The sequence below is a fragment of the Tasmannia lanceolata genome, unplaced genomic scaffold (assembly GCF_043159265.1).
Source record: "Tasmannia lanceolata isolate RefF3 unplaced genomic scaffold, GAP_Taslan_0.1 ptg000012l, whole genome shotgun sequence".
NCBI lineage: Eukaryota > Viridiplantae > Streptophyta > Magnoliopsida > Canellales > Winteraceae > Tasmannia > Tasmannia lanceolata.
In genome coordinates, this window is record NW_027518689.1 from 46,011,382 (window position 1) to 46,035,040 (window position 23,659).

At 39.1% G+C, this 23,659-nt stretch overlaps 1 protein-coding gene and 1 long non-coding RNA gene across 6 annotated transcripts; both read left to right on the top strand.

Annotated features, from left to right (window-relative positions):
• The first annotated feature begins 842 nt into the window (after positions 1-842).
• LOC143888366 (uncharacterized) lies at positions 843-12,703 on the top strand. Of its 5 annotated transcripts, XR_013254544.1 has the most exons (3): positions 845-2,350; positions 10,927-11,197; positions 12,376-12,703. XR_013254544.1 is itself a non-coding variant. In XM_077392756.1 (2 exons), exon 1 carries the CDS (start codon positions 1,160-1,162, stop codon positions 2,261-2,263), a length of 1,104 nt encoding a protein of 367 aa, XP_077248871.1. In that variant the 5' UTR covers positions 843-1,159; the 3' UTR covers positions 2,264-2,273; positions 10,927-11,489. The 5 variants fall into 5 exon arrangements, 1 of the variants encoding a protein (XP_077248871.1); XM_077392756.1 differs by lacking the exon at positions 12,376-12,703 and having other exon boundaries at positions 843-2,273; positions 10,927-11,489; XR_013254545.1 differs by lacking the exon at positions 10,927-11,197 and having other exon boundaries at positions 844-2,350; positions 12,376-12,699.
• A 4,735-nt stretch (positions 12,704-17,438) lies between these two features.
• LOC143887410 (uncharacterized) lies at positions 17,439-21,234 on the top strand. The gene is made up of 2 exons (XR_013254162.1): positions 17,439-17,542; positions 20,735-21,234. It is a non-coding gene; the product is annotated as an uncharacterized LOC143887410 (long non-coding RNA).
• Positions 21,235-23,659: the final 2,425 nt, after the last annotated feature.

Genomic DNA, 23,659 nt, shown 5'->3' on the forward strand with positions numbered 1-23,659 from the left:
TGGAAGTCTAGTATTCTTCTTATCATGCCCTCTTAAGCCTCTTCTTCGTAATCAAGCCGAAGCAAGGATGATGCTTCTAACTAGGTAGGAAAGGCAGAGAGCTCGTCCCTCTAGCAAGGAGTTGCTTGACTTCTCCCATTGAGAAAATGAATGAAGGAACTAGCAAGTCCTTACCTTACAGTTAGCCTCGAGTTTAGTCTCGAGTTCCGTTATCACAGTCGTCCCCAAGCCAAGAAGCCTACTTGAAGCAATGGTTCCGGAACGCACAGATCTGGACGGGGAGGGTCACTGAGCACTTGAAGCACCTATTATAGGTGCCGTGTCCCCCCCAAGCCAGCCAAGAGTTATTGTAGGTGTGTAGCTTGTTAGGAACCGAAGATTGAGCTCGGCTGTCTTGAGAATCACCCTTGTCCTAAGCGGACATAAAGCGTGCTAAAGCGACTGAGGAAAGGGCAATCTGAATGAAAGGGCAATCTGAATGACTTCCCGAAGGGGACAGAAGGTTAAGAGAGAACGGGGTGAATGGCCATCAAGCAAAAGCAAGGCAGAAGCTACTAGCCAACTCGAGCTACTAAGGAAGCCAAAAGTGAATACCGAAGCTCAAGCAAGACAAGCACACCTAGCAATAAGCCCTTCTATTATATTGTCCAGCTTAGAGCTTTAGAGCCCACTAGAGCTAGGAAGGCTTCAGGTATCGTCATGCCGATTTGCATAGCATGGGTTGCTGGTGGGGCACTGGGCCGCTTTTTTTTTTTTTTGTGTGTGTAGATCACCCAACAATAGGACACCAATATATTTTAAGGGAAATGATATATTCGCCTTCCTTTTCTTTCCCGTGCCACCCCTTTAGTGTTTAAAGAGTGGCCATAAATACACTAGGGGAGGCGTGGCCCGGAGAAGAAAAGTGAGCCGATATATGAATTTCCTATTTTAAGGAGGTTTTGGGGTGTGTTTGTGTGTGTGTGTGATGAGTTCGGAAGGCAGGGAGGTTTGTGCATTTTTATTGAAGGGTTTGGCGAGGAGTATGCTGTAAAAAACCACCTCGAGTAGCCCATTAAACGAACATGAAAGCTCTGGAGCTTACTGGTGGAGAAAAGAGTAATAGCAGCCCTAACATGTAAGTTGTATCAAAGCCTTCTCTTACTCATTTCTTGCATCAATGTTTCAGTATCTCTACCGAAAGCTATTCCATCAAAACCCATCTCTCAAATCCATCTCTCAACTCTCAAACTCAACAAATCAACCATCATTTAAGGTCTCTTACCTCATCAACTCATGTGGGCTGTCAAAAGAAGCAGCTCTCAAAGTTGCTAAAAAGGTCCACTTTGAAACAGCAGAAAAACCAGACTGTGTCCTAGCTTTCTTCAGAAACCATGATTTAACCAAAACCCACATCTCAAATATCATTACCAAGTGTCCAAAAGTACTCGTATCCAATCCAGACAAAACCCTAAAGCCCAAATTCAAGTTTTTCCTTGGTTTGGGGATTTCAGCCCCTGACCTTGCAACGACCCTCTGCATAAACCCATATATGTTGCAAAGGAGTTTAGAACATCGAATCATTCCTACCTTTGATTTCCTTAAGAGCATTCTTCACCCAAACAAAGGCATCATCGACGCCCTTAGACAGTCAATATTTCTTGTTCAATTTGATGTCCAAAAAATACTGGAACCCAATGTCACAACCTTGAGAAATCATGGTGTGCCTAAATCTAGGATTTTGACACTTATTATGACACATCCTAGAATCCTAGGGCTAAAATCTGATCGTTTTAGTGAGGTTGTCATGACGGTTAAGGAAATGGGGTTCGATCCGTCAGGTTCATTATTTGTAGTAGCGGTCATCACAATGTCGAAGATGAGCAAACCGTTTTGGGAAAGAAAATTTGATGTTTTTAGGAGCTTTGGTTGGACTGACGATGAGATTCTTTCAGCATTCAAAAAGCAACCCTGGTATATGATCACATCGGAGAAGAAGGCTAAGATGGTGATGGATTTCTTTGTCAACAAAATGGACCGGAAGCCGTCATTTCTTTCAAAACACCCAAATTTTCTTTTGTTTAGCCTAGAGAAACGGATTCGTCCTAGATGTTCGGTTCTGCAAGTTTTGATGTCAGAGGACATTCTTAAGAAAGATTTAAATCTGTCCAGCGCACTACAATTGTCTGAGAAGGAATTCATGGAGAAGTATGTGACCAAGAATAAAGAGAGAGTTCCAGAAATACTGAGTGTATACCAAGGCAAGCCAGCAGTTATAGGATAAGACATCGAAGGTAAAGAATCAGTTGCGGTTCATAAATTGTAAAATGTTGATATGCAAGTGCTGGGAAGATGCACATTTTTCTATATGGTACTAATCGCTACTCAAGTATTTAGTTTAATTTGTTGTTTTACCTCTAGTTCTAGTTCATTGGAGGCAATGTTAATTTTATTTGTTCCATATGGTACTAATTGCTAATCAATAATTTAGTTTAAATTGTTTTTGTACCACTAGTTCTAGTTCATTGGAGGCAATGCTTATTTTATTTTTCAACTGTCATTCAGACTTACATCTGATGGTATTGGGTGGGTTGTTAATTGTCATTTTATGTAGACTACACTCATTTTGGAAGATTTTTGGCACTTTCACTTGGGGCCAGTTTGGTTGCACGTAGTTGGGCTTGCAGAGTAGTGTTGAAGTAGTCATCATGTGTAATAAGTGAAGTAGTCTCCTTGTTGAGTAGTGGTAAATAGTGTTTGGCTGTCAACTGAAGTAGTTACCAGGTGTGGAGTGTCATTACCAAAATTAGGGGGCAGTAGGGGTGTCATTGCCAACATTGTTTTGAAAAGGGGAGTGATAAATCAACCCCTATATATCTTAAATTGACCCCCAAAGTCTCTCTCTCTCTCTCTCTCACACACACACACACACACACACACACACACACCCACCTAGAGGAGAGAGAAAGACACATAGGGGGTCGATTTATCACTGCCTTTGGAAATCTTACAATTTAAATCAAATCTGATGCATTTTGAACCACGATTGAATCTTAATTTCTAAGAATCTTGCGATTTTGGATTCGATTGTAAATCGTACGATTCATGTGATTTATCCTAATTAAGTTTTTATCTTTCAGAAAAAAACTAATTAAGTTTTGTGTAAAAGAAAATCGGAATTTCTTTCAAAAGTCCTCATTTACCTTGTAGATTAGAAGAAGCCTTGGGTTCGAGCCTCTAGCTCAATGGTCATGGCTTTGTTCTTCAACATGGAGGTCGCAGGTTCTATCCAGCTTACGTACCAAAGAAAGAGATATATGAGTTGGGGTTCGGCCCTATATATCTGTGCGTGTGTGTCTGTGTGTCCTCAATGCACTTTTCTTGGTTGTTATGCAATAGAATGAATAAAGATTTGAAAAAAAAGTCTTGAAAATTGTGAAAAAACTCCTCCTTGGACGCAAGGTATCTCCTTTTTCTTCTCCTTGCTTCCTCTTTCCCCTTCTCATCTCCCATCTATTATTCAATCTCCCATCTTCTCTCTTCTTACATCGTGCGTCTATTTTTCTCCCCTTCTTCACCCTTCCTGGTTGGGTTTAAAAATCGTTTCTCTTTTTCCCTTCCTTTTTCTCCTTGATCTTCTTCCCCTCTTTTCTTGATCTTGATCTTTTCTAGATCATGATATCTATGATTTTGATATTTCTTTATCTTGATCATTCTTTCCTTCATTTCTCCATATTTTGCCTGAGATCAACTCTTCTTTCCCTCAGTCTAGCTTTCTCTCTTTCTCCTCTTGGCAATTCCCTGCGGGGAGAGATCAAGGCACGAAGCTCGGCACCTCACTCCTAAGTACGGTTCATTTTAACTATTTTAGTACTTTACCTACATAATCCCTACCTGACGTAGGATAAATCGTGGAAACGTAAGATGTAAGGTATCTTAGAAAATGAAGAGATTTTAAAATAATCTTGATCTGTCTAATGTTCCCTCTTTAAGGTAAGTAGATCCATTTGTGATTAATTGTCCATTTTATCAGCCACGATTCACAAACCCACAATTGCCAAAGGTATTATGCAAGTGTTGCTGCCCACCTCTTAAATGCTTTCAACACTCCTTACAATTGCCAAAGGTATTATGCAAGTGTTGCTGCCCACCTCTTAAATGCTTTCAACACTCCTTGGATTCAAATGCGCTTTTATACTAAAACTTGAACAGATGAGGCAGGTTCCTACTTCCTTTAAACGCCAAGCATTTATTCAAACACATAGGCTGCATTAATTCCACAGAGAGTATCCAAAGTACAGTCTTCGTTATGGCAAGCAGATGTGCTTTTAACAAAATCAATAGGTAGACTCTTCACGTAAGTTGTAGGTTCATGCTAATAAATGACTTTGAAACTTTGAACATTCAAGCGGAGTTACAGAAGGAGCTCGAAACCTGTTAAAACACCACAATCCGAGGACACACGTTGAGGCCTGATTTGGTCTTTTGAAGTGTTGTTCAAATAGTGACCCTTGGGCAAGAAAATCCCCACTGGCAAATCAGTTAGTTCTAACAGGCATTATACCAAGCAGTTGGCAAGCGTTCTGCTCCTAACAGTTTCTACATGGACAGAAAATCACATAGCTGATGGGCAAGTCCAGAACTGGCCTTTTCGATCCCCCAATAGAAATTCCATGCAGGCTTTAATTATTACTGATGTTGAATTAAATTCCATGGAGCTTGAAGAACAAGACAGCCAGTAAATTCTGAAATATTCCAGCTGAGACTAACACAAGCCACCCAGAACGTCTCCACCCCACAAGTGTTAGTTCTTAGCTGATTTCATTAATTCGGCCCTTTAATGTATATGAATTTTGTCTACATGGATCTACCACAGAAATGTAACCAAAGGATGCTTCGAATTGCAGCAACTGAAGCAATAGTCTAGGAGCTAATCCGTAGAACAAAGTACACTATAAATCTGCAGTAATCTTCAAATGGTAGGGAATTTGTTTGATAGAAACGAAATGCAATCAATGAACACAAATTGATAGATTGAACTCTGTAAAGTCGTTCCAATCATAGGGATAATTGAAATTTACAGAAATTCCTTCAAGAATAGGTAAAATAACTTGCACTCGGCAAGAGAAAACCACAAGAATCAACTTGCCTGAAGACGAATATCTTGCAGAATTGTCTCCTAAGCACAGCTCACTCCTTGGGATACAGGTTCTTCTTCTCTCGTTGAAGAAGAGAGCCCAAAACAACATTCCAGGTTCCAATTTTCTTCCAAAAATTCAGTCCCCGCAAAAATGACTAGAAAACCCTATTTATCTTTTTTTATTTGAATGGTAAAACCCTATTTATCTAATCCTAACTACCTTCAAGGACAAGAATGCCCTTCACATGGGTGGTACTTGCACTCCACCACAAGCCCCTTCACTCAAGAATGTAATAAAACTAAAGTTACCTTAGGTTAAGTGAGGCCCATTTCCTTTGGCCGGGACCCGCTCTACATCACTACCCTCCTAAACTTTTCCATTAGATTTACACCTTTATTTTCCATGGTTATCCCTACCATTATCACCCTACCCTGACCTCATCGTGTACGTTTATTCTCTTACCTCCATTAGATGTTGATTCAGCCATAGTTAGATTTATATCATAGATCTAGTTTTCTGATACCTTTTTTGAGACTTGTTTTTTTTATTTATTACCTAACCCTTTTTTTTTTGCAGGGGGTGGGGTGGGGGGTGATATTGCTGTTATAATTGAATTAGGTCCTTTTATTGGCTTCTAAATTCTCGGAGGTACACCTGCGAACCGTAGGTTTGCATTAGTCTTGGATAGGTTTTATTTGATTATCTATTGCTCCGCCCCATAAAAGTTGGTGTGAAGAGGTCTGCTGTTTTAGAAGGCTTTTACTATTGTGGTGAGCTGGACTTGGGTGAGGTGGCCATGGTTTGTCACTATTGTGGTGAGCTGAACTTGGGTGAGATGGGCATGGTTTGTCACCTGGTCATGGCTGGTTTTGTGTTGTCGTGGAAAAGAACAGAGAGATTAGATGGATATTGGTTTTGTTTTACTTGAGTGAGAAGGTCATTATAATCAGCTTCTTGCTGAAATATGTCCTTGAATATAATATTATAGAAGGCTGGTTGGAGTATGTGAGAAATGAGACTATAGAATATAGACCTCTACTAGTAAAGTAAATGTATTTCTAAGGAATACTGAAATTGGTTCAAGATTCCTCTAAAAAACTGTGTAGAAGTTAGTGTGTGAGAGATGGGGACTATAGACTATAGACCTCTACTAGTATATGTAGATGTGTTTCTAAGGAATAATTAAACTGGTTCAAGATTCCTCTAAAAAAATAAGTAGAAGTTTGTTATGTTGTTGGCCCTTGGACAGTGCAGTGACTAAGCTTTCATGGCTATAGTATTTACTCCCATTTTATTACCCTTACACTTCCAAATTTGTATTTTGCCCTTGGACTAAGAAGGGACCAAGTAGTTTGTATGTGAGAAACATTTTTCTGCCATTATGAAGAAGAGAGGTTTGAAATTTGCACAGATAATTTATTTTAATGGGTTGTAGGTCTGACATCAGTCATCAATCTAGGATGGATCAATAAGAGATCACAGTGTTCAATCTTACGTTATTGCTCACCGACTGCTGGAATAACTATGAATTTCGGGAAAAACAAACTACATCGGTGTACTCTCATAAAGCAATTTGCGGAAGACTTACACAGAGTGGTTTCGACATCTTTGAACATTATCAAGAATGGAGGCAGAGAATGAGAAGGATTCCAGGAAATTGCAGTCAACATGCTTTTTTCCTTAAATCTATTTAGTTGGTATTGTACCGCTGTATTGAATTTGTTGAAGAGAAATTGAAACAATGCGGGTAATTGAACGATGGAGCCATGGCTTCTCTTATGTACATCGTTAGAAGTAGGAATCTTCCTCATGGGTGCCTGTACTGCACTAGAACCGCGATTTGGCACTCATTAGGAAGGAAACTGCTCCCATGGCACTCCAAAAGAGACGGAAACCGCTACCATTTCACTCACAACCTACTCCTATTACTCCATCAGCCCCATCATCACCAACTTTCTTACATCAAATTCCTCCAACTCTTCAAAGTACTTCATTGGACCAAACTTTCTTACATAAAACTCCTCCAACACTTCAAAGCAGTGTTTAAAAACGAGGATGGACGCGGATCACGGCCAAGGAAAATCCTTGTCGACTCGCGGCGGACGTGGCCAAGAACGCGATTGATGCGGTCATAGCTCAGGAGTGTCAAAGGATTTTTTATTGACTATGTAGGGCAAAACACGGAATGCGGATGTGGTGCAATGCAGAATGCGGCCAAGGTAAAAGGGAGTCAACTCGGGAGAGTCCTGAGTTGAGTCAACGAGTTTTTAAACACTGCTTCAAAGTACTTTATTGGAACAATCTCAAAGGTGTCTTTAGAAGGCACGAGGAAAGAGGACATGAAGATGAAGATTGATAGAAATTACTACTTTTTAATGTACTTAAAATTTGAAATCTATATACGAAGATGGTTAGAAATTATTATTTTTTGATGTGCTTGAATTTTGAAAAATATATAAAGAAAATATTACATAAATATTCCCATGGTGCTCGCAACCTTAGACTCTTCTATATTTCCACGCTTCCACGTTCCACTCGCAACCTTAGACTCTTCTATATCTCCATGCTTCCCCATTCCAATTCCCACGCCTGCCCCCTCACCTACTTCATGTTTAAAGTGTACATCACATCTGTGTCCATAGTTGTCAACCTGTGACTCGACTCGTGACTCGATTTCTTAGATTTATGACTCGTGACTCGACTCGACTCGACTCGTGACTCGTAAGAGTTTTTAAAAGAGTAGAAATGTAGTTGAAAAAAATATCATTATATCTCAAAAGATGAAACATGTAAAAAAATATAACCCAATTGCACATAGATAAAGCACTAAGCCAAAAATATCCGTCTATCCATAATATATACTAAGCACATAACTTTCCAAATGTCATTCACCTTTTCCAGAAAAAGTTTTTCCTGGAAAGTATTTTCCCCTACATCATGTTTTGATCTTTTGATGGGGTGGGGTGGAGCCCATATTCTATAACCAAGAATAGCAAGGGTAGGGCCCACTATCTTACCCTTGATCTGATGAGCCCACCAACTCTATCCAAACCCATGCATACACCGGAGGACCAACTTTTTTTTTGAATGGTTTGGACTAATTATTTTACACCTCATGCTATGATGGGGTGGGGCCCAATATTTAATGACCATGCCTAGGATTGGTGGGGCCCATTGTCTCTACCCAAACCAATGCAGAAAGTGGGCCCCACCATTTTACCCCTAATGTTATTGACAAGGTGGTGTCCATCGTCCCTACCCAAACCTATGAATTTGACTAGAGCCCGCCATTTTACATCTCATGTTTTGATGGCGTGGGGCCCACCATTTTACTAGTAAATAACTACACGCTTGTAACTTGCATGAACAAAAATAATTAAGTTTTTTTTTTGAAATGGAAAAATAATAAGTTTTAAGTTCCTATTTCCAAGTTTTCAACCATCAAAGCAAGAAAGCCCAAGCCCAACGACTCGATTCGACTCGTAAGAGTCATAGTTTTTTTTACTCGACTCGGAGCTACTGGTAAGAGTCACCAGATGACTCGTAAGAGTTTTCAACAGAGGCGACTCGACTCGACTCAACTCTAGAGTTGACTCGTACGACTCGTAAGAGTTTGACAACTATGTATGTGTCTATGATGACTTGAAAACCTTCATGACATTGTTCCCTTCACTGTAATTGTAACACTGAGAAATGAAGAAAAAAAAATCTATTATTTATTTGATGTATAGTATGTAGATATATATACTCTGCAGGGGAGCTTGGTGTATGTTGTTTTCTCTGCAGTTATAAAAGAATATGTTGTCTTTTGCAGCCTGTTTGTGTTGAATTATTTTCTTTTTCTTTCCTGAAGGGTATTTTGGTCATTTTACTTTTGCATATTCCCTATATTAGGTAGCAAGTTTTTATAATTATGTGAATATGATAATTTTGAAGGCATATTTATCATTCAACATCTTAATACTTGCATTAGAGGACATTTTTGTCATTTAACCTTGTTATAAGAAGTATCATAATCCACTTATGAAATGAGGTTAGAAGAACGCTACTTTTTTCATAACAGATTATTTTAATAATTGATGCTTGACCTAATCAGTTGCCATAATCACATTCACTATATCAATAATCCAAAACAAACAGGACCTAAATGTATTTTTAAGGTCGTCTTTTACACCAAAGACATCTTGTCATAAAAAATCCTCCTTTTCTTTCTAAAGGACCCAAGCCATCACAAATGAGTCATGTTCCATTGTACACACCCTCTCTTCCCAATGTGTGAACTCCTTTTTTCCAAAAGGAAGGCAAAAGAAGCTGAAAATGTCTAGCACAAAGACACACCAAGCCGGCCAAGAATTGAGCTCCAAATCTCCACATGGAGAAAATGAATACATAGGCGATTTCTAGATTCCTTACTCCTGTTACCTCAGATTTATAGATTCCTTATCCCCGTTGTCTCAGATTTATCTGTCATCAATCAGAATTTTTCTTTTTTTAGCAAACCGTGTGCCAATTCTCTATAGGTCCTGCAAACCAACAAAATAATTCACCTTGGGGGAGCCAGAGAAAACGGAAAAGAGCGATGCTATCACACAATCCTTCCAAAATCTGTTCATTGATTTTACTGTTGGTAATTTGGAAAATGTGGAAAGGTTTTAAGGTGATGTAGCTGGTTTTATTGTGTACTATCTCTGTGACCAAGGATCTTCGTCATTGTGTCAGTGTTCATTGTTGTGATTTGTGTGGACTACTTATTATCGGAGGAGATTTCCTTTGTGTCATCTGATGGGTTGATATTTTTTGGAGGATAGCCTAGGCATTTGCAGAAATTTTGGGTTTAGCTGATAGGTGAAGGGAAATGTTGATATGACACTTTTAACAGAATAAACTCTCAAGTGGCTTATCTAAATAATCTGGGAGTTGAGCTCTACCAGCTTTTAGTTGAGATAGAATCATGATTTGGTGATTGAGTTCATGTAGTCCTTTCTTCATTAAAATTAGATTTTATTCCAAGTTATTTAATTGGAGAAAGAATTGGTTCATGAATTTGTCTTATATATTGAATTGTTGATACTTAGATATTTATTGTCGGTTTTAAAAAGCTTTGGACTCTCGTGGGTGTTTCAAAGATCTACCAAAAACGTTATTCTAAACCATGGAGGTGGCCTCTTTGTCAAAACAGGTAGAATAATGTGGAGCTTGTTGCTGGACGTAATAATATGGCACATTTAGAAAGAAAGAAACAATAACATTTTTTAAGAAAGGAAGATTTAAATGGGAAGCATCTTACTGGAAATAAATATAGATCTCATCCTATGAGGAAGAAATGATAAGAGTTTCTCCAAGTACATCATGGGAGATTTTCTTGGAGAACGATGGTTAAAGAGAAAGGGTGAGGACAGGGAGATTGGGAGAGTAGAGACCCTAGTATAGGAAAAGGATCCGGGGCATAGAAGTCTATTTGTATGTCGCGTCCATTTTATTAACCTTTAGTCTGATTCAGGGTGGAGAAGGGAGAGGGGACTTGTTTTTGGTTAGATTAGGAGATTCCTTGATGTGTCAATGTTTCCAGATCTGTACTTACTAGAAACCGATTGAGGTGGGAGGGCGTCAGACATATAGAGAGGGGGAAGGGTTGGGGAGTCGTGTGGGTGGTTAGACTTATGTGGGGCTTCAAGGATAGTGAGATAGAGTTTGTCCTTGTTGTTAGGTCGTCTATGTTACTAGTACTATTCCTTGTCGTTTCCTGACCATAGAGTTTGGACCCTTGACATGACCAGTTCTTCTTTGTCTGTTCCTTCCTTCGCAGGTTAGCCTAGACAGATGTGGTATTTGCCACCTATAAAAAGACTTGGGCCTCAGCGGCCCCTCTTCGGTTGGCATCTTATTCTTGGACGGTGGCAAAAAAGAAGGTAAACACATGCGAGCGACTAAAAAGAACATTCCATCCAGCCAGTCAGTGCACTTGTGCAAGGAGGAGACCTTGGACCATCTCTTATTGCAATGTTATTTTGCACATCGGCGACAATCTTATACCGGAGTAGTGGTCCGTTCGACGCAGTTGGGCGAATCTTATGGAGGTTGGTTCCGTATGCTTTTTTCACATTGGCAACTATAAACTAGCATACACCTAGAGAACTCATAGCATATACTAAGGCCCTGTTTGGATTGCAAGAAAAATTGAACAGGGTTGGTTCTAGTTATCTCTATTCATACGTAAAAAAATGTAGGAAATTTAGAAATATTTTTCCTTTCCAAAATTTTCCAGAAAATTCCTGCAATCCAAAGAGGGCTTAAAGGTATTTCTTTCCCTTGTCATTTGTTTTATTTCCATGGAAAATTTTTAATAGAAAACCATGCACATTGAAAATTTTACTGGAATTTAGTGTATTTTTTTGCACCTCATGCATAGCATGGGTGGGGCCCATCATTTTACAAATGTTTTGATGAAACCCATGATTTTATAGCATGGGTATGACCCACCTTTTTACATCTCATGTTGGGAAATGATATATTAGCCCCCTTTTCTTCCTCTGTATAAAAAGTGTGGTCATAATTACAGTAGTAGACAGGTGGCCCAAGGAGGAAAAGGGAGCGAATATATCACTTCCACTTATGTTTTGATATCGTAGGGTGATGCAAGAGCGTCCCCTGAGAATCTCTTTAGCATAACATTCGCATATTATTTTTTTGTATCACTAGTATTGAGCTTGTAGGGTAGCTTAGTCATTTGTTTATTTTGTCATGTCCGTTTTAATCATTTCCATAACTAAGGGTAGCTTAGGAATTTGAGATTTGTAATGGGCTGTTTTATAAAGCTCCATCTTCCTCTTTAGTTTTTAGTTTTTGATCTTTTTCATTGGAAACTTTGAATTGTTCAATGCATTTGATTTTGGTGTCTCCACACCAAGATCTGATGAAGCTCCTTGACGAATCCAGCAAGAACTGTTGAAAATCTGTTCTGAACTGAAAAATTGCTGAGATGTGTTGCAAACTTGTAATTCATGAGTTTTTTTTTTTAATGATTTCACCTCCTATTTCATGAATGATGTGCTACAAAATTTCTGGAAAGCTTGGACGAATTCAAGTCAAATTGGCAAGATCCATCCAGAGAAGAAGCAAATTTCTTCCATTATAGTTTGTGCATGTTTCTTGTTGAAAATCGCGACAATTTCATTGAGATTTTCATCCAATTTGCACATGTTTTCCTCCTAACCTGTTCATGAATATTCTTTGGTACGTTTATACCCACATGCAGATCTGTCAGGTGGCAAGAATAGATGTTGCATGTAGAAATTCCTGAATTCGTGAAGATATCCATGTAATTTACAGTTCCTGTATGTAAACACCTTCAATACCCCTTATTTCCTCAGATATGATCTCAACTTGTCATTTGCAGTCACCGTGAATATTATTCTTTTATAAATTCTTGTGGGTTTAAGAGCATTAACAACAGTTCTTAAAATGAGAATGGATCTTAAGACTATTTGTATCAGAAATCAGCTAGTAGTAGTTGCTGCAGATCGTATGAGTCTATGTTAAGACATGACTATTTCTAATATCGAACGAATTTTCTTGATTTGAGTTGAACCTGTGCTTATGAAATTAATGTCAGAATTGAATTGAATACAGATTTCTGTACATTTCAGGAGTGGAATTTAAAGGTTTCAACATTAGTTTTACAATGAATCCTATTCTGTCAACAGTAAAACCAGTACAGAAAAAAAATTCATCTCAAATCACCATTGGTGAGTGAGTTTATTAGAAATGCTCTCTACCGAGAGTTCTTCATCAACCTGAGAAAAGCTAAACCTCAGATGCTATCTGTAGCACAATAGTCCTCTGTTGAAAATCCATTTTCCTCTAGCTTGACTTTTGAGCAGGTGTAGTTCATATCCAGGCCTTAATTGGACTATTGTTCGCATACGACGTACAAAAAGCTCATGCCCCTCTTTATCTCTAAAGATCTGTCCTAACCATCAAACAGCTATTCCGCCTGGGGAGTACGGTAGCAAGACCAAAACTCAAAGGAATTGACGGGGTCTTGCGGGTCCCGAACTAGGATCCGATAAATCTATCAACTCATCTCTCCATATTCTGTGAAGAGGGGTGGGGGACAAGGAGCATGATCTAATTCCCGGGGGAGGGATCCTTATTTTCAGAAAACTAGGATCTGCTGTCATCCCTTCAAAAACTCTAGTCCTAACATTTAAGTGTCATTATGTGAATCCAGCTTTGATTAGTGTCGGTTTATGCTAGAGTTTCGATTGAGTATGATTATCCATGAGATCACACAAGCCTTTTGACATATTGGTTGGAATTCAAGCCTGCAGCAGAACTTCAAATTGTAAAATAACTGTCAGGATTTTGTTCTCAGCCAAAACTAATCTCAGCTATTGAAGCTTTCAAGCCACAGAACTTTTAATTGATGGAACTTTTGACTTTTCATGAGTTTAAAGAATAAACTTCAGTAAAGTAAAGTCGGACTGGAACAATGCCTACGGATTCCGATGGAGATCATTCAGATATGGGTTACTATCGAATTGAGTTGAGGCTTGAGTTGAGGTTGCTTTCCTACTCTTTTTTCTCCTCTAATTGGGCACACACACACACCTACACATGTACATTTGATGTCAAAGCTTCTGAGATTCCCTGCAAAAAATTACACAGCATCATAAGGCCCATCGTATCATATCTACCCAAACCCATGCATATGGTGGGGCCCACCATTTCACACCTCATGTTTTGACGGGTTGGGGCCCATTATTTTACATCCATGCATAGCATGATCCAAGGACTAGTGTTTTTATAGAGGATTACACTTGAAAAGATACGGCCACAAAAAATTATTATTGTTGAGAAAATGCAAGTGTGGGGTGGAAACTGGAAAGGAAAAATAGTATGATGATATCATTTTGGGAAATGATATTTCCCAACAGCCCACCCCCCTAACGTTATCCGTTAGATTTTAATGGCAAAGGAAAACGTTAAAGGGCGTGAATTTATCCTCAAGCAGTGAACCACTCTCATAGAAACCGTTAAAGGGGTGGATTTTATCCGTTTCAGGGGGGGGGGGGGGGGGTGATATCAGCGCCCCATCATCCCATCATTTTAGCCGTTAGATAAGTACACTTTGGCCTAAATGATTGGATGATCTAAACAATTGATTCCATGGGTCTCGAGGTAGATAGGTTATACCCAAAAAATCTTCCCTATAGGTTGATCCTAACCCTCCAATTTATGGATGACGCGGTATATAAATCTTTATAGATCAGAGGGTTAGGATCATTCTATGAAGAAGATATATTTGGGGCATGACCTATCTAGGTTGGGGACCAATAAATGAATGGCTTTGATTACCCAATAATAGGGTCACCACAACCCGTAAGGTGTTGCGAAGTCAGCTGGCGCCGTAGGTATGCTTCCTATAGACTATAGTTCGAATCCCCCAGGCTTACCCGATGCACGTAGTTTACGGGTGATTGTGTGCATCTGTACGGATTAGTCCTACCCGAAATGTCGTGGGGATAACCTATGTCATAAACAACAACAATAATAATAATAATAATAGGGTTACCACTATAGTAAAGTTAAAGCCTTGTTCAAGTTTTAGATTGTGGAACCGGATCGTGGGTGCCAAATCCATTACTGGACTCAACTGTTCGTTTTGAGATTGTGACAACCGATTGTTAGCCCCCAACCTATTATGGGACTCAAATTTAGATGTAATTTTGAGTCCAATAATAGGTTTTGGGCTCACAATCGGTTGTCACAATCTCAAACGAACAGGCCCTAAACGTTGTCAAGAATAAAAACAGAATGGAAAAAAAATAAATTTAAAAAAAAAATCAATAAAAATTTCATTAGGACTGAGGCAGAATCAAAATACTACCTCATTGCCACCCATTGGTTTTCTCTTCATTTTTTAAACCAAATGCTGAAATCTGAATAGGATGCCGATTCCAGCAATCGAAAGGTTACATTTTTTATCGCAAGAATCAGGAATCAGAATCAATGTCATATTTCGATTCCTATTCTGATTCTCCCTTACAGATCGGAACGAAAACAATTTACAATAATTTTAATTTGGGAAAAATACACATAGACCCCTGTGGTTTCTGACACTTTCAACTTAACCCCTAATGTTTAAAAAGTTACAAGTAGAACCCATGTGGTTTCAATTTGTATAAGGTAGGGCCCCTCTTTTGAAACACTATCAATGCTAATGAAGACCCCATACACCCCTCCAGAACCCATACCCGAATCCAAACACTACCAAAAACACAGTGGGCCCACATTGTTTGGATGATCTAAAGCGTTCATTTGATGGGCCCTGACATAGTTAGGGTGTGCCAAAAAAATCAGCTCTATAGGATCATTCTAACCCTACAATCTGTGGACGAACTGTCAACTGAGGGGTCTACCTTACACAAATTTAAACCACAGGGGGTCTACTTGTTACTTTTTAAACATTAGGGTTTAAGTTGAATGTGTCAGAGAAACCCCAGGGGGTCTAGGTGTATTTTTCCTTTTTAATTAGCGTAAATTACATTTACACCCCCTCTAGTTTCTGACACATCCACTTCAACCCCTATAGTTTAAAACGTGACAAAGACATCCCCTCTAGTTTCGTTGGGTTTTTTTCACTGGACAGTGCAAACGGCGCGCGTGAAATGACCCATTTGCCCTCTGTTTTAACTCGACTGAAAAGGAAGAAAACAACTGTTGGGTTTTTTATCTTTGGGTTTTTACTCAACGGAACTAGGGTTTTCACTGTGTGGAAGACGAACGACGATTTCCTGTCATCATCAATCTTGGAACCATCGATTCGAGGGTTACTAAAACATTCGTCTTCTCCAAGCGTTTCAGGTTTGGAAGATTTCTGTCTTTTAATGTCGTGTTGTGGGAATATTGTAGAAAATGATTGGTAGGTGTTAAAATAGTTTACAAACCCTTTTGTCTCTAAATATTTTATGAAGTTTTAAAGGCTTGATTCCAAAGTTCCCACTTAAAACAAAGTTTCTGCGATTTTTTAATGAAAAATTGTCGGGTTAGGTGTTCTTTCGATGTAAACTGTAATATTAGTTAGGGTTTATGAGTATTTTATTGGTTTTTGTGGAATGTCGAATTTTTTTGTGGAGAAACACTATGTTGTGGTCCCAATTTGTGAGAAAGATGTCATTTTGCCCATTTTTTAGGGCTTTTTGTGCTATTTGTCTTGCATATGGTGTTACTGTGGTCCCACTTAGATTGTTGTGGTATCTGTGTTGCATATTTGTGTTTACATTAAGCATGTTGGGTTCCCCCACTGAAGATTCAGTGTTTTTTTTGGTTTGAAAGTAGGGTGCATATGTTGTGGTCCCCGCTGGAGAATCCATGTATTTTGGATTGAAAATAGGGGTCTGCCACTGCAGATGTGCAAATGTTGTGCTCCCCCCACAGGAAATTCTATGATTTATGCTTTGAAAGTAGGGTCTCCCTCTGCGCAATGAGTGAATGTTGTGGTCCCCCTTTGCAAAGTTGATATTTTTTGCTTTCTAATTAGGGGTTTAGCAGTGCAATTAGGTATATATTGTTCTCTCCCACGGTAAGGGAGTGTATGTTGTGCTCCCCCTTTGCAAAGTCAATGCTTTTGCTTTAAAATTAGGGTTGTCCCCATGCAAATTAGTATATGTAGTGGTCCCCTACTGGAAATGATTATATGATGCTTTGAAATGGTCCCCTTCTATCACTGTTGAGTCAAATGCAATGCGTATATGTTGTCCCTTTCAATGTATTTTAACTTTGTTCTTTACCTTTATATGGCTGTGATGGCCCCTGGGTATCTCACTTTTGAGGTGCATCATGGTGGTGTAGACACCCCATTTTGTTTTGTTTTAATCAACAAATAAATTAGTGTGTTAAATCCATGTGAGAACCCCCTCTATCATTGATTTATATGTTTTAGGTCATTAATATCTTGATCTGACTTTACGGATCATCAATCGGGACAAAATAAGCTAGGGTCACTTCATAGCCCGGACCCTGATTCCATTCCGAGACCCGATTTCCGTAAATCGTTAGATCAATGGCAGATCATGACCTGGGTCTAACCATCCAAAACCACCTAACCTCTCCTCTCATCCTAACCATTCAAACCTCACCTAACCTCACCTAACCTCTCCTCCCATCATAACCATCCAAACCTCACCTAACCTCACCTAACCTCACCTAACATCACCTAACCTCACCTAACCTTACCTAACCTCACCTAACCTCACCTAACCTCCTATCCCATTCTCCTATAAATACCCTCTCATCTCACCAAAGAAAAGGAGGAAAAAAAAGAAAAGAGGAGAGAACCCCTCTCTTAGAAAATTCAAGCCCTCTCTCTAGACCAAATCCCTCTTCTCCATAAGTTTGCATGGAATATCGTCTACAAAAAGGTATGTCTTTTGGAATTTTATTTTCTTTTCTATATTTGTAGGATTGAGTGTTGTTTTGCGTATATTTTGGTTGATGTCATGTTTAATTTTGTACTAGTTTGGCCTTGGTCATGTTCTCACTTATGCTAAATATAATTAATGTGTTAGGGTCATTAGAACCTATTTGCGATGGGATGTTGAAATCATTGGCTTGTTAGGGAATTTAGATTTCTTTTGGGAAAACAATTCATTAAAAATTTTGAACATTTACAAGAAAGAAAACTTGAATTTTACATGAATTATCAAAACCCATTTAATTTGGCTTACAAAACCTCCATCTTTCAATTGATAACAACAGCCCCCACTCCAATTTGATAACAACAGCCCCCACTCAATCTCAAGAACCCAATATCCATACCCCACCTTGCCAAGTAGATAAAAACAACCCCTTTTTCAAACATCCCATTTGAATCTAATCTCAGGCCCATTCAAGCCATTTTTCATATTCACCGTCTTTTAATCACTAAAAAAATAAGAACTATCAAAAGAAAACATGGGGGTGCCAATATCATTCCCGTCATAGTGCTAGCTGTTAGACTTTAAACAGATTTTTCGACCTCTAAACAACAGAATCGTGGGAAATGGTTAACTACAAAGTAGTAGATATTTTCGTGCCGTTTCCAACGAGTATTCGTGCTAGATCAGACAGCGAGCGGTTAAAAAGTTAAGTCCAAAATGGTTGCGGCACACCTTTAGGCATTTCCAGTTTAATGTTGCTGTCCTTTTGTTTGCAACACAAATTCGAACCTCTAAATCACAGATTTACAAACAATGGAGAACTACAAAGTTGTAGCCCTATAAAAGATCTTTCCAACGCATGTTTGTACGTTGAATTTGGCCAAGCGGTTAAAGAGTTACGACAGTTTTAGTGGGCTGCATTTGTCAGATCTTTTAATGGTCAATGGTTTGTCGAATTTGTGCAATTGTCAAAACTTGGTTGTGTTAACGTCATTTTCCAAACCAAAATCGAAAGACATTAATCTAAAGTATATCCAACCTAAAATTAACAAAACTAAAATTCACCCATTTAAAATCCACTGATAAAAATCCGTTAAAAGCCATTAACCAAAAGACCACTAAAAATTTCAAATGAAACTAAAACCTTCTAAATAAACAACTTTAAAAGCTACCAAACACACTAAATACCTTCAGATAATAAAAGCTTCAAGAAAACTCTAAAAGTTTCCACAAACCCAAAAGAATTCGAGATTCCCAAGAGCCGGTGGATTCAAAATTCCTTTAGGAACCCTTAGAGCCCAATTTAGGAACACTGGTGTCGTGTCGTGTCGTGTCCTAAGTTTTAGGGAGTCCTAGGTTTTAGGGAGTCCTAGAGTCAGGAGTCCAGCCTCATCACGGACGTTTGCTATGTATAGCAACCGTGCCATAGGTTTAGTTACACTAGTCACCCGATCTTTTCCATAGGACAAGCCTAGTAAACTAGGATGTAGGCTAACCTGCATTAGTCTAAGGGACAACTTGCATTTAGATAAGAATCATATAGCATCTTCGATGAAATCCTAAGATAATAAAATCCTCAACTTGAATTAAATAACTTCTCTTAAAACTGTTGAAACAGTCAATCCCGTCTAGGTCGGTGTCTTAGTTGAGTTAGGCATATGTAACTTAGCTTAGGTGCACCGAACTACGTCGACTCTGATCCCAGTGAGGCTTGGGTATGTAGGCAGCTTGGATGTCTGATGGCATACCACCCGCGAGTCGGCACCACAAACAAATTGTGGTGTTTTGTATATTAATTTTCTTGTAAATGCTTAATCAAATCACTTAGGACTTTCCATGAAATTAGAATTCTAGGAGAACTTTCACTTAGATTGAATCCAGACAAATTAATAAATCAAGATACACATTTAGGATTCACATTGAAATTAGATCATAGGATGCATGTCACTTAGTTCGCACATTAACATAGAGTTGAATGAGCCATTTAAAATAAATTTAAAAGAGTTAGCTTTTGGAATCGAAGACCGATTATCGGGCAAGAATGGTGCATGTGGTGGATAACTCCCCATACCTTCCATTCTCGTAACCAGGTAGCGAGTCTAGATTTCTGGTTAATTACGGGTCCTAGATCCCACATCTAGGTGGCGACTCTGTCAGTCTCTTTCGTGTGGAATTCGGATTGCCTTAGTGATCCCAAGTCCACAGGAAAGACGAATTCAAATCAATATTAAAATGCACACGCCAATCGCGTGGATACGAGAGACCAAGAGAGAGAGAGCGGCGGCTCGCGCCCCGCCCCTCTCGCGGGATCAGGGTACCACAGTCTGGCGACTCTGCTGGGGATCACCTAACTTCATTAAAATTCCAAAAGATAATTCATTTGAATTTAATTTAACTGGCTCATAAGAACTTTATCTCTTGTATACTTGTCAGATAAGTTTGTCTTGTTTTATTTTCTCATCACATTTTACTCAAACTTAATCTAACAAAACCTGAAGGCATCATAGATCGCGCGAACTTATTGCACACACTTACATCACTTGCATCTAAACCCTTGCATCTCACGTGCACACACGTCCTATTTTAGGAACCCGGAGTGTTATCTAGCATGGTTGACTGGGATTTCATCACCTGGTGCCTCTGTGCTAGAGAAGCATTCCACCCTTAGCCTGGTACCTTTATGGTACGTAAACGGATCTCTTGTTCACGTACTGATACGCCGGACACTGGTACAGTATATCGAGCAGGGGTTCGCGCTAAGGGAACTCTTGGCCTTACCCCTAGATTAACCCACACATGCATGTAGTATACGAACACATGTGCATCACGTGTGTGAGCCTAGTTTAGGATATCCTACCCATTGGTGTCTAGATTAGGCCGTGGTCCATCTTCCAATGGTCACGATCGGTCCTTATATACACGAACAAAGTCATGAGTCGAGATTCTCTCTCCACTCCGATAGATTAGGATTAAGGTTGATGCCTTCAGGTAACACTGATAAAATGTGAAAAAAAAAAATTCCCTTTGAGTTAGGATATAAATCCCATCATTTCCAAAGATCTCATAGGATTAGTCATTCATGATCTATCCGTTGAAAGCAATCTTATGCTATCTCATCTAATCTTTTGATCGTGCGTCTTTCGTTCTTCTGTCATACGATTCGATCGTATCTTCATGTCATCCCCTAACTGGCAGATGCAGAATCTCACAATCTTTCGATTATGCGTTCTCATGATCTGATCATGCCTGGTCCAGATAATCCAATCTTGCTTGTACCCCTGGTCTGTTCCTCCTCTAGGGGCTACCTTTTTCAAGATTATTTTGCTAAGTCCTTCAGAGTTCACTCTCAGAATCCTTGAGCTAGGGGCATTTCCCTATGCGAATCAGTCATCATTGTCCAAAATTGAAAGTATCAGCCATGATGATGTTCAGAACGAACCAGCCTTCGCCGAGCCTTCAACGCCAAACAGTTGCAGCAGTTAAAGTTTTAGTCACTTACTATTTTATGTTGAGTCAGTCATCATGGTCAGTATAATTGTTGAGTCCGGTCTTACAGTTAAAGGTCAATGCCTAGTCCAGGCAAGTTATCTTCTGTTTCCCTTTCTTATTTAGAGTTGTGAATCCTGAGCATGTTCAGGATAGGTCGTCTGATGTAATAGCTTTTGTTTAAATAAAATTTCAGTCAGTTCCAAAAAGTTCACTTGTGTCTGTTCTTAAGTGTGCTTCTGATCTTAAAATAAGACTCCCTCTTCAAATGAGGACAAAATTGACGAAACTCCACTTGAGTCACAGCAATTACTTGAACGAGAGGAGGAGCGCCAATCCCAACCTTTCAAAGATGAAATTGAAATGATAAACACTGGCACTGAAACTTTGATTCAGTGAATGCTGATTGAAAATACATTACCCTCTAAAGAGTGTGAAGAATTGATAAAATTATTTCAAGAATAAGAAGATTGTCTAGAAAAGCTACAACCGATACCAGGGGCAAGACATAGATGGAAAGCTCAAAGAAAATGAAGAAAGTGAGAAGATATATGCTATACAAGGGGCATAGAGTGGAAACAACTTTCATATTTCCAATCAATGACCTTGGTTCTCAAATTCATAACAAAAAGCCAACAAATTCAAGATGAAAAGTTCAAGAGCAAACAATGAAAAGTGATCATCAGATATCGAGAGTACGAATCCATAGATGGAGGATGTCAAAGAACAAGTTTCGCTCTATGAAAGTCAAAAGCACGTATTAGAATCTTGGAAGAAGAAGATCCATTATCTCTTACCTGGAAATGCCGTCAAATTCTGTGAAAAAAAAAAGAAAAGAAAAAATAAATAAATAATCAGTACCAGAGGGACCCTAGTAACCTAGATCGATTCCCAATTTGAACATCGGAAGGCCTCCTTTGGCCGAATAAATCCCAAAATCAGAACCCAACGTCAAAAGAATACCGGTTTGCAAACCCTTCGAGCCTGAATCAAATTCTCTTGAAAACCCATCAAACTAGGGGCATCCGCCCCGAACTACGCAAGACCTGATCCCTACACTGGGGTACGTAGGCAGCTCGGTTAAACCGAGTTCGGTCGATTCAAAAAAAAAGAAAAAAAAAGAAGGACAAGTTCCAAAAGAAGAGAAACCAATTATTCCAGAAAGAAAAGAAAAAAGAAAAATCAATTAACCTTCAAACAATTTATTTTCAAACTAGAGGCATTTGCCCTGAACTACACACGTCCTAATTCCTACATGAGGATATGGAGGCAACCTGTTCACAGGTTTGGTCGAAATCTTTGTTGAGCCTTAAGCCATTCTTTGTAAGGCCCTATCCTACCTATAAAGTCCCTCCGGTGTTCAGATTTAATGATCTAGGTCCCGAAACACAAAAAGAAAAAAAAAAGAACGGAGTTTGAAGATCTGCTAGACTGAAAACCTGAAAGGGCGGTCTAGGCAAAATTTAAGATCATTTCCCTGCTAAGTTAAAAACCCGAAAGGGCGGCTTAGGCAAAAGCTAAGGGGATAGCCTGCTGGATCGAAAACCTAGAAAGGTGGTTCAGGCAAAAGTTAAGGCTAGCGCGGTCCGCCAAGTTAAAAACCCTGAAGAGGTGACTTGGTCACGGTAAGAGAATCAGTATAAGAAGGCAACAGCCGGTATCAAGACTGAAGATCAACTGAAGTTCAAGCAAATTCAAGTGATATCCTCAAAACTGGGGGCATTGAAGCTAAGCAATCTTAGGGGTCGTAATTAAATTCTTGAGGCATTACTGTTTCGAGGAAGAAGTCCGGTGTTTACCAATTGAAAAACTATTCCTTGAAAGGATAGACTTACCAAACAAAACATTAACTAAGTCAGAAGCATCACTATGTTTGTCAGTATAGTCAGTCAATCTTTATTATTCTAAGTTCACTCCTTCAGGGCTGCTCAATCCTTTGAGTAGTGCCTTTCATCTAAGTTTTCTCTTTAGAAAGAGTCAATTGTCGTTCCTATGTCCAAATGATGTAACTGTCTTGGTGAAGGAGGCCAGGCCTAGGCAGCTCCCTGCAATTATACCTGAAAGAGCTCGAGAATTTAGTCAAACAACTTCATTTCAAAGAAGATCAGCTCAGAAAAATTCAGAAGTAGAAACATCAGAAAGCCCAGCTTCCGTAAAAAGATCATACCCCAGGAAGGCACCTTAAGCTTGGAAGAACCTCAGATGCAATGGTGGTTGAGCCAATTTCTCAGAAAGATGAACCATTCAAATTCATAATTCCCTTCCGGTTAGTTATCCTGGTCAAGAAATGTTTATCTAAACACCTGTCAAGAAGCAGATCCCGCTTTTCCATGTTAATATCCAAGAGAGTCGTTGTTCTAAATTACCAATCTCAAATGTCTTGTTCAAGGTTTCAGTTATCAAAATCCCCAGAAGACAAGACCAGCAGTCTCTTTGAGAAAAATCTTGTTGAAGTTTCATAAAAATGTTCCTAATCCATTCTTGCTAGTAATGGTTCTTCGTTCCAAAGGTTTGCCGTTTCATCATTCGTCAAAGTCCTAGTTTCCAACATCTTTGTCGGGCACGATCCATAATATCCCCGATTTCATTGAGTTCAAAAAAATAAAAAATTCATCAAATCCAATCTTACGTCAA